The following is an 11,231-nucleotide window of genomic DNA, read 5'->3' as shown; positions in this document are numbered from 1 at the left end:
ATGAACAAAATTTGGGCATTTGTCAATGTACCCACCCTTACCACCAACCACAAGGATGCTGCAGCTACCCCCAACCCATCTTTCCCCCATCCTGCCCTACTGGGTCCCTTGGGCCTACTTTCCACCTGGCTGGGACACCACAGGCCTTGAGCCTGCTTGCTGCCTCACTAGGTCCCACTTCCAAACTTGCAGCCACTTCTGAAATGGAACACACTTCTGGGATGGCACCATGTAGCTTTTATACAGAAATGTGGTGCATTGATTGCCTCTTCTTGCAAAAGGCAATCTTCAGAAAAGGTGTGATGGGGGAAGAAGGCCCAAGGATGTGGGATCCAACACGGTAGGAAGCTGTGCAATGGTGCCTCAGGATGGGGAGGCCCTCATAGACCCAGGGAAGGCCATGTGTGAGCTGGAGAAATGCTGCAGTGCAGGCCTCGCCATGCCTCCCAGGTCCTCCCCCACCCCAAGATTCTGTTTAATGACTGCAGTGAGAACAGCCAGGATTGTGGTCATTAAGTGAGGGAATCACAGCACTTTGCTTACCAACTGCGATAATTTATGATCACAATTCTGAGCTCAATTGTAGCTCTAAGTCGAGAACTACATGTATGTATCATGCAGCAATACCATTAATAAACAGAATATTTTTGTAGATTGCCCATAACACTTAAAAATGGGAGAACAGCACATTGTCTACAAGTTGTACGTACCTTCTGAAATTCAACTGAACAAAAGCCTTACAGAAACTGGGGCTGAAATTTACACTTTTTCGTGAATAAACATTTAGATAATATTTGAAGCGGTATAACAGTTGTTTTAGGCTGGCATCGCTTAAATAATCAATTTTGCCCCACACAAATGGGGAAAAAGTAGTCTAAAAAACTTGGTTCTGCTGATTTAGCTCATAGGGGAGGCAAAAAGAAGGCAGTCCCCAGGCTAGAAAGGACTGTTCACACCTGTAATAAAAATTCCCGTATTTCTTTGGCAAAAATATTTTTCTATATTGCTTATTTAATTTATACCTCACATTTCCTGCAATCTGATCAACCAGGGTGGCTAAGAATCAATGCAAAAGAAAATAAAAGTGCAAAGACATAAATTCAGTGCCGAAATTAATGTTTAAAAATCTGAAGAAACAGATGTTTCTTGGAAGAAAAAAAGATGTGGCTGCCAAAGCAATTTCTATTTCATGGCCTAGTAACAACACCTCCACATGGCATATAAAAGAATCTTTTGCAGCAGAGAAAGGGCCTCATTATGAAGCTTAATGGTCAGACAATTTCATAAAAGTTCTTTTAGATGGTGAGGTCCTAAGTAATTTAGAGAGTTTAACATTCACATCCTAAATTATACCAAATAAAATGAGAAGAAACTCACTTGTAATTGGGTACTAGTGCAGATTTTGGCACCAGATAGTTAAAACAAAATTAGCTGCTTTGCTTTGCATTAATTGCAATTATGAAACATTTCTAAAGATTAGCCATAATTATAGAAATGTGTTTTGTAAAATTAGTGACAACTGAAGAATAAAGAATACATTAGGCTGCAAAACTGTTTCAGGAGTATAAATCAATAAAAACAGAATATCCATCACTAAATCTATTTTTCTATCTTGCCTTGATTTAACTTTTAACTTCTTCTCTCTCCCATTTAGCCCAAATTACAGAAGTTTCAATGATATCAATTGCTTCCTGTATATCATTAGCATATCCTCGCTAAGTTTTGTGTCAATGTTCAATGGAATAAAGAATGGACTTCTGTGGGAATCCTTTTCTCAATGGTCCAGGAACTGGTAAGTACAATACCACCACTCTTTGGACATGGCACAAGAGATAAACTGAACTACTAGAGTCTAGAAGGCTACCATGGCTGATAGAATCAAAAAGCTGCTGACAGATCTGGAAGGACACTACTCTATCAGAATACAGTATATCATACACCATGTACCATATTATTAAGCTACAATAGAGGAGGATCAGTAGATGGAAATGTTCCATCTTCCTATCCTTTCAGAAAGCTAGAAGTGCTGATTTAGCAGTAATAGATATTGGCTATTTTTTCCAGCAATGATAGCTACCAAAATCTAACTTACTAAGTAGCTTATTTGATATGAGCTAACAAAGTATAATCACGGTTTTTTTTAAAAAAAAATCTATTTTTCAAAATCAAAACAATATCCTGAATTAAAAATAACCTTTCTAACAAAGCAACTTTAGATATTAAATTTTATGGTAATATTTTATATTTAATTTGAATATTAAAATAATTACAACAGTAACATTTTTTCACATTATTCTTTTACTTTAGCTATTAAGCATAGTATTTGATTTCAGCAAATCAATAATCTTTTAAAGGTATCTCTTACTATTCTGATTAGAGTCAAGCTTGATTTGTGCCACATATATTTCAACACTATTGTCAACTCTGAAACGAATCTGAATGAAGCCATTTGGCTCGTTTTCGGTTGCCACCAGAATGGGAGGGGGGTGGAATTTTTCTGCTAGCTTAAACAATTCTGTCGGTGGGAACCAAGGTCATTTCTGTTTGTTAGAGTGGGGGCTGAGCTTTCTGTTAGAAATCCTGCCAAACTGTTCTATTGGGAAACGTAGTTGATTGCATAGTAATGGGGTTGATTGCATAGTAATTTATCTTTGTATACTGTAACTTTTTGGAGGGAACTTTAGTCTTGGTTTCACTTTTGACAGTGCTGATACTTTGTAGCCAATAAACATGTTCTTAAAGGAAAACTCAAGCCTCAGAATTCTGTTTTAGTTGGTCTCATCTATCAGAACCATGACAACTACACTTTAAGAATAGCACTGATTACAAGTTTTGAGATATAGCAAACCCTAATCCTAGTAAAAATCAAGAATAGCTAGGATTTTGAACATTTCTTCTTGACAAACTCCAGTCGTAGTAAAACTCCAGTTGTAGATTAGAATCTCAGCTCTGATTGCTAAAACAAGAAGCCATGATTTCATACAAATTTACTCAGAAATAAACATTATAAATTCAATGATTTATTCCAAGTCAAGCATAAATTAAAGCTGTAGATTAAATCATATTGTGTCCATCTGATTATGGAGCAATTTTGGTTTGTGAATCATGTGCACCTCCCCCAGTCAGTATATTATCTGAAAAATTGGGGAAATCATCTTCTGTAGATTTTAGGACAACAGAAATTGCAGGATGACTAAAAGAATATAGAGTCAAGAGGACTTCGGTTCCTCTTTAATATTCTTCAAGTCAACTGGTATTATAAAATGTGCATTTGGAGAAGCAATGGGAGGAGGGAGTTTTGGCAACACAGAACTTTTCCAGAGAGAGGCCTAGATTAAGAGACTGTGTAGTCCAAACTGGATGGGGGAGGAGCAAAGAGAACCTCTCAGGATACATCTAGCTTGAGTTTAGCCAGATTCTGTCTATTAATTCTAAGCAAATAAAGGATGGAGTCAAATGGATTTCACTGTCTTGTTTGGGCTTGGGATTGACAGTTAAGATTTATGAGCATATATAATTCAAACTGTAAAAGCATCTAGTTCCCAGAGATCATGTTGCTGTACTGTATGCAAATAGATGTTTTTCTATTGGTACAAAATTGAAACATATGGCTATCCATGAAAAGATATGGGCAATACAAGAAAGGCCACTGTACAGTTTAGCTGCCTATATAAACTGTCCTCTGGAATGTGTACTTTCAATTCAATATCAACAAGGTTACAAAATGTCAACTTCATTTGCATATTAAGCCCCACATTTTAGTAAAAATTAAAAAAGGAGTCCAAAAATAAAGCATTCTTTTGATATATTATTTTATTAGAAACTGTAATGAACTGTGCAAACTTATAAATGATAATTTCATCATTTTTCTGTTCTGGGGTCCCTTAAAGTCTTAGAGTCAGTGTTTGATCTAGTTTAATATATAGTCTTATTATCCTGAATTACATTTTCATAAAAATGTTAACATAGTAAAATTTTAAAAATCTTACATTTTCTATGAATTTCATCTAAAATTATTTTCCCTACTTGTTTCAATTTGATAGCTGAGAACAGATTTGCCACTCTTTTTCTTTCATGGAAGAAAGGATTTCTTGAGGGGTCCTTGGTGCTCTGAGCTTCATTGTTTGGTTGCAGACTTCATTACTCAAACTAGGTAACGTTATCAGTGCTAGCAAGGAGAGGGGTTTGCTCTCGGTTTATATTCTAATCGATTGCCCTGTCAGTGTTGGTGGAAGTGATCTTGGAGATTCTTTGGTTGGCTGTTTACTGTTAGCTTGTTTGAAAGTTCCTTGATTGGGGTATAGTACTGTTTACTTCTTGATTGTTGGACTGATGTTAATCTTGGAATTAATCTATGCTCATCTGGGTGCTAATTGTTGGCAGGGAGGTGTTTTGGCCTTTTTGTTCCCTTTTGGGCTTGCTGATTGTTTCTTTTACATAGTATGTAGATATTGTTTATGTCTATGTATCTATTGATGGCTAATTTGTCAGAGTGCCAGGTTTCTAGAAATACTCTAGCATTTTTGGACTTGGCTTGGCCTAGCATGGTTACAGTTTCCAGTTAACTGTGGTTAAGTTTATCTATATGTTGTGAAATTAAAGACCTTTCATCATGTCTTCTGACTGCTAGTTGATGTTCATGGATGCATTCTGCAAGTCTTCTTTTGTTCTACATAGAGGCTGTTACAGTCATTACACTGTGTGTTGTAGATGACTTCTGGTTTTTTCTTCTGGGACTGCTGGTTCTTTTAGTTTACTTAGGATGTTTAGAAGGGCTTAAGTTGGCTTGTGTTTTATGCTGATTCCATGTGGATGTAATACTCTGTTGGTGGTTTTTTGAGATGTTTTTGATGTATGACAGTGTTATTCTTTTTATGGCTTGTGCTGGTTGTGCTATATTGGGTTGAGTGATCAGACACTTTTTGATGATTGTGTGGATATCCATTTTGTTGGAAGGTGTTGTATAAATGCTGTTTCCTTTTTCTGCTGTTCAGGGTTGCTGCAATGTGTTTGTGCTCTTCTAAATAACATTCTTACGCAACTTCTCTTGGGAGGTTGGGTTATTGCTTTGGTAGTGGAGTATGTGATTGGTACGGGTGGTTTTGGGATACACAGTGTTTCTAGTTTGCCATCGTGATCTCTGCTAATCCCCAATCAAAGAATTGCTAAACAGCTAACAGTAAACAGACCAACCAAAGAACCCCCAAGACTACTCTCATCAATATTGACACTAGAATATAAAACGAGAACAAACTCCACTCCTTACTAGCACTGATGATGTTACCTATTTTGGGTAATTAAATGTCTGTAAAAAAACAACTACGCTTAGAGAGCACCAAGGATTCCTCATTTCCATTCAAAGCTACAAATATTTCTTTTGCAATAGAGTAGAACTAAAAAACATTAAAGACTTTCTCTTGGATCTTTGAACCAATTCCAATATTTTCTACACTATTCTCAAGAGTAGAAATAGTTTAAGAAACAATGCACTAACATTCTGAATAGTTCTAAGAATTGTATCATGGAGCCATCTTAACTCCTTTAAAAACCTGAAGCAATTATAATTTCTACTTGGTTTTAAGTGTTTTGGTTTATGGTAACCAGAATTGGTGACATTTCAAGTTTAATTTTAAAGCTAATTAAGCAGAGATTCCATTTCCATGTTTCTGTTATTCACATCTTCATAACAGCATTCAACCACAGACTACGTGAGTCCAGGAATACAATACTAATATTTCTCCAGCAGTAGATACATGGATATAGTCAGTGAATAGCTATGTTTTGTTCAAAATACATTTAAATACTTGACTTTCTTTTAAAAAGTGACTGTGCTAAACATGAAGATGATATCTCTAATGTTGTTTCCATATTCATGAATACAAAAGAAATTCCTGTTAAGACTCCCTTTTTATCCTTCATAAATTACTCTAAAATAGTGTTTCTCAACCATAGCAGAAGCATGCACAACTTACAGAATTCCCCAGCCAGCATCTTAAAGTTGCCAACATTGAGAAACACTACTGTAGCTTTGTGCCCACCCAATAAATGGATGTACACACATCTGTATAATGGAGAGAAGCTAAGTACCTCTCTCAGGAGAAAAGAACTCCAATAGATTATAAAACATTTTCAGAATATAAAAAGTATCTCCTGTTTTTGGTAATTTCCATCTATAAACTATAATAAGGATAAGGATAAGCAATCTGTTTCTGTATATCCAACTCTATGCACTTTTCTGATAGGAAAGTATTAAAAGCATTATTGGACCCAATTGTTGAGTCCTTTGTTTCTTAGATGTCTAGGTCTCCTTCAATGCCAATGAATGAGGCAACTGCAGCTTTAAAAATGTCTGCATAATATGACATCTCAAATTGTTGTGTTGCTGGAAGAATCAGGCCAAACTTACATACAATATATCATAGCAAGAAAGGTAGCCAATAATAGCTTAATGGTTCCAAACCAGATGCAAAAAACAGTACCCTAAAAAATAATTTCCTGGCCTATTCTCAATTCTGATATTTCAGTAACTAGTGAAAGTAGGGAAGAATATCAATTGCTAAAAAAGAACTTTAAGCTTTGCTGTGAACTTCTGGAGACATCTAACAGGCTTCAGTGAGAAACAAGAAGATAGACTAGATGAACATTGTTTTTAGAATACAGCACAAGTCTGCCACCCAGAGGATCTACCCCTAAAAGTGAAATAAAACATGCTATAACTATATCTAGTACTCTAGGGTTTTTTGCATATAGATCAAAGAATCTAACTTCCCATAGCAAAAAATCAGAAGTCAGCCTGTATGTTGTTGGTTGATATGTGTGATAGAATATACAAGAATATGCTTGTTTACTAAAACAAACAAAACATATATGTGTGTGTGTGTATGTATGTTATACACACAATATATATATATATACACACACACATACACACACATATATAACCCAGAAATCAGAGAACTCAGAAGGCAATTTTTCTTTTTCAATGTCTTTTTAAATATATTTCAAAACTAATTATACAAAGATCCAAAAACAGGAAGTCATCCCTAACATTCATTGTTTCCACAGAAACTATAAAATGTTTATTTCTTAATGTTTACTTTAAAAGGAGTGATATTTAAATTCATACATATAATCTGCCTACAATTAAGTAAAAATAATTCAAAAGAACAGATTAAGTTGTACATTTTTAACAGGTAGCTTTGAAAATAGGTGAGGGGCATCTATGTAAAAACTAATTTTCATCAAGAGTCCAATGAGTCTGAATCCTAATACCGTTTATATATCCTTAGATGTACACCCTTACACAGAAAATATCGTCTTTCAAGGACACAGTTTATGCAACAATGCATTTATTAGCAAATCTGTTACATCAGTTTAATTTCTAAATACATCCACCTCAATTTGAATATACAAAATGTAGTACATAGGGCTCAGAATTTATATTTTGAAACATTTTTCAAATCGTTTCATATACTTTTATGAAAACGTATTGCATAAACCTCTAGGTTGCTTTATTTTAGAATTTAGCACACATTCGTTTCCCTAGTTTCTTACAATATTTAAAAAGAGAAATTTTACTTCAACTTCCAATTGAACCAAGCCACTAGGAGTGCATGTTAAAATCATGACTCTGTATGTATTTATGATAAACTTCCTTGAATTAAATCAAAGCGACTGTGGAGTTACCAAAATCAACTTTAACCTAAAAAAAACCCTCAGCGGGAGAGAAAAACTCAGCGGGGGTGGTGTATGTGTAAGCCTTTGGAGACTATACTAATTGGAAATACTTACAGCAACTGGGATCGTGGAACAGAAAGTAAAACGAATACAGCCTGTCCGCGCCACATTTATGAATTGAAATGAGCGGGGGCGGAAATGGAAGAAAGAGGTACAGCCCCCCCACCCAACACAAAGGCCTACTCCTCATTATTCTAGAAACCGCCATTTTCATTCCCCAAAGCCTCAGCCGCCTGTCAGGCGAGCCCAGTCACACCCCTTCTCGAAAAGGCATTCCCCGCCAATTGCTTCATTTGAGCTCGGAAGGCCCTGTGGTCGCTCACCTGGTCACCGGCGGGAGCTTCTCCAGACATGGCGAGTTAAAACGGTGCCCGGAAGTAGAGGGGGGAGCAGGAAGCAGGGTCCGATATATATATATATATAGATAGGCCTATTTCTTAACCCTCCTACCCACCCACCTCCCGTTCTCTTCCCTCGCAAAACCCCCGGGCAGCTCGTAAGTGAACTAGTCAACCCTGCGTGCAGCTTCCACTCGCCCGAGGAACAAAATGGCGGCTCAACCGCCCCCAACTCTCGCCTTCCTCAGGAAAGGAAAGGGGCGGGGCTGAACGGGGAAAGGACGAGTGCGCAAGGAATAGTGGGGTGTGTGTGTTTCTGTGTGGAACGGAAGGTTGAAGCGCAGGGAGCGGCGCGCAAGGGGTTAAGCAAACAGAACGCGAGCGGGAACGGAGAGAGGAGCAGCGTGAGAGGAATGCCGGGAACGAAGGAGACTAACCGAGCCATCTACACCGCGCATGAACGGAAAGAAAAGCCAACCCGGCGCATTTTGATTTGGCGGGTAGCGATGGGTCGGGAAGGTTTTAACGCAGAGGATGTTTGCTGAGGCATGTGGATAAATCACGTGCACGTGAGAAACAGACCTTTCTCTATGGTGGGGTTATTAATTGACGTGGTCCCTTTTTCTCCCGTCTGCTCTAGAATTTCTTATGGGTTGTGTGCTCTGGGCTCGTAGCCAATGTAACGTAAGGCAATCTCGACAACCCCCACAAGAGTTTCTCTTGTCTGTTATTCATATGAAACCGTAGGGCGACATCGTCAGAATGAGATGCTCTATTACAGAGATCCCCAACCTTGGCCACTTTATGACTTGTGGACTTCAACTCCCAGAATTCCTCAGCCAGCCATGCTGGCTGAGGAATTCTGGGAGTTGAAGTCCACAAGTCATAAAGTGGCCAAAGTTGGGGACCTCTGCATTATGCTGGGGATAATCAGCTGTAATGTATGCTCCCCGACGCTTAAGGAAGCTTCTGGTTTTCTTGCTTTTTGTGTAAATCAGATAAGGATTTTGCTCCCCCCCCCTGCAGTTGTTCCTGGAAAAGTGGGGCTTGGTAGCAGCGTTTATTACTATTATGTGCCATCAAGTAGTTTTCCAGTTCTAGCGACCAGAGATAGATTTTTTTCATAATGATCTAGCCCTGACTTCCTTCAAGTCTTTCTATGGTGCACTCGTCGTCACCATAAAGAGTCTGTCCACTTTGCTACTGACGGTCCTCTCTCTTTCCACCTTTCCCAGCATTAGGCCCTTTTTCCAGAAAGCTGGGTCTTCACTTAAAGTATCCAAAGTAGGATAATTTGAGTCTGGACATTTGTGCCTTGAGAGAGAACCTCTGATGGGTACCTTAGTCTATGAAATTGCTCTTGGTATAGTTACCTATGAATAATGATAATTTATTAAATATATATATGCAACCCAACCCCCAGCAACTCTGGGTGATTTACAGTTATTGAACAACATTTCAAAACAAAGAGCTATACAAAAACACAACAATAGTATAAAACAAAAGAACAACAATGGCAAAGAAAATAAATCCAGAGGGGAATAGAAAAGAAGAAAGGAGGGTCAATGATCCTCTCCAAAAGTCTGGGTGAATTCAGTGATCAAATGAAATTGATAAAGTCATGTATTTTGAATATACAGTTAGTTCTCAACTTATGATCACAATTGAGCCCAAAATTTCCGTGGCTAAGCAAGAAAGCTATTAAGAGAGTTTTGTCCCATTTTACGACCTTTCTTGCCACAGTTGTTAAGTAAATCACTGCACTTGTTAAGTTAGTAGCATGGTTGTTAAGAGAATCTGGCTTCCCTATTGACTTTGCTTGTCAGAAGATCACAAAAGGTGATCATGTGACTCTGGGATATTGCAACCATCATGCATGCCAGTTGGTAAGGCTCCTCCTGTCCTCACCCCAACTCCTGCCAACCTAAAAGCATGCAAATAAAGTTTCCCCTTCTGTGGGAAACTAACAGCCCTCTGTGATGTCATGCTAGCCACATGACCTCGAAAATGTGCTGGCTCAATGCTGGCTCAATGGCCTTTAAATGGAGATGGAACACCGACCCCTATATCGACAATGACTAGCAGAGTAAAATCGTGGGGGACTTCTTGTTCCCAGCTTATGACTGAGTCCGCCTTAAGTCATCCTTATCTATATCAGTATTAAAATAGTATTTCCCCCTTTTTCTTACACCATCCAAGTCAGCCTCAAAGCGTATAAAATCTGTTGGGCTTTGTCACTGGTTACCTTGGAGAGCAGTTAGATAACTTCAATTACTCCAAACAGAGATAGTAGAGATAGGAATCAGTGAGGGAAGCAAGAAATGTCATGCTTGTGTAGTTTTCTCTTAACTTAAAGATAGGCAGATAGCATTCCAGCTGAGCAGAGTGAAGACCCAGATAAATTTTGCTTCATAACTGAAAGCACATACAGGCTTCTGGGACCAACGGAAGGGGAACAGAAATTGTAGAACCTTGTATCCTTCATAGAAATTTGAGCCTTGTGCAATTTGTTCTTATGCAAGTTTGCTAAGAGATTATTTCATTGCTGTGGTTGCAAGGGAGTGCAACTTAGGCATATTTGGAAAAAGCAAAAACGGGGGCTGAACTTTAGCTTTCTTATATTGGGAGGTATTCTCAAATGGCAAGACCGTATCCAAGCCTATTTTTTTTTCTATCTGTGTGCTCTTTGTAGCTCATAATTCCCTTTTTATGAATTTGTTGCATCCTATATATTGTATGTATTATTCCTTCTGATCGCCTAACCTCTGCTAGTAAGATAGATAGATATACAAATACACATAACTTACACGAAATACAGATTTTAAAGTTCTGGATTTAATTCCTATTGCATTTGGAGAATACACCAGGAAGAATGTTCAATATAAACAGTCAATGGGTTCTCCTTCTTTCCACCTTCCAAAAAGGCAATGCATACATAATTTAATAATTTAATTTAATAATTTAATACATTGACTTATATGCCGCCCTTCTCCCCACGGGACTCAGGGCGGCTCACAGCATATTAAAACAACATAGCACATTTCCCCAATAAAAGCCAATTAAAAACCAAATATTTGTAGCTGTGTCTCTTATTAAAAATCATTAAAAATTATCCCTATTTAAAATTCACCCTAGGTCAGTCCCGCTTGCTGAAAA

General features: G+C 37.8%; 1 protein-coding gene across 1 annotated transcript in view; it reads right to left on the bottom strand.

The window, feature by feature from the left end:
- CSTF3 (cleavage stimulation factor subunit 3) overlaps nt 1–8,310 on the bottom strand; it is a 60,026-nt gene extending 51,716 nt beyond the window's left edge. The window contains exon 1 of the mRNA XM_015831525.1: nt 8,061–8,310. Coding sequence (XP_015687011.1) covers nt 8,061–8,090 — 30 coding nt within the window. The 5' untranslated portion in view covers nt 8,091–8,310. The remainder of the gene's footprint in view (nt 1–8,060) is intronic.
- Nucleotides 8,311–11,231: the final 2,921 nt, after the last annotated feature.

Source organism: Protobothrops mucrosquamatus, unplaced genomic scaffold (genome assembly GCF_001527695.2).
Source record: "Protobothrops mucrosquamatus isolate PMUCROS unplaced genomic scaffold, P.Mucros_1.0 scaffold_19, whole genome shotgun sequence".
Classification (NCBI taxonomy): domain Eukaryota; kingdom Metazoa; phylum Chordata; class Lepidosauria; order Squamata; family Viperidae; genus Protobothrops; species Protobothrops mucrosquamatus.
The sequence above is the reverse complement of the archived record's forward strand: the minus strand, read 5'-3'. Positions and strand labels throughout refer to the sequence as shown.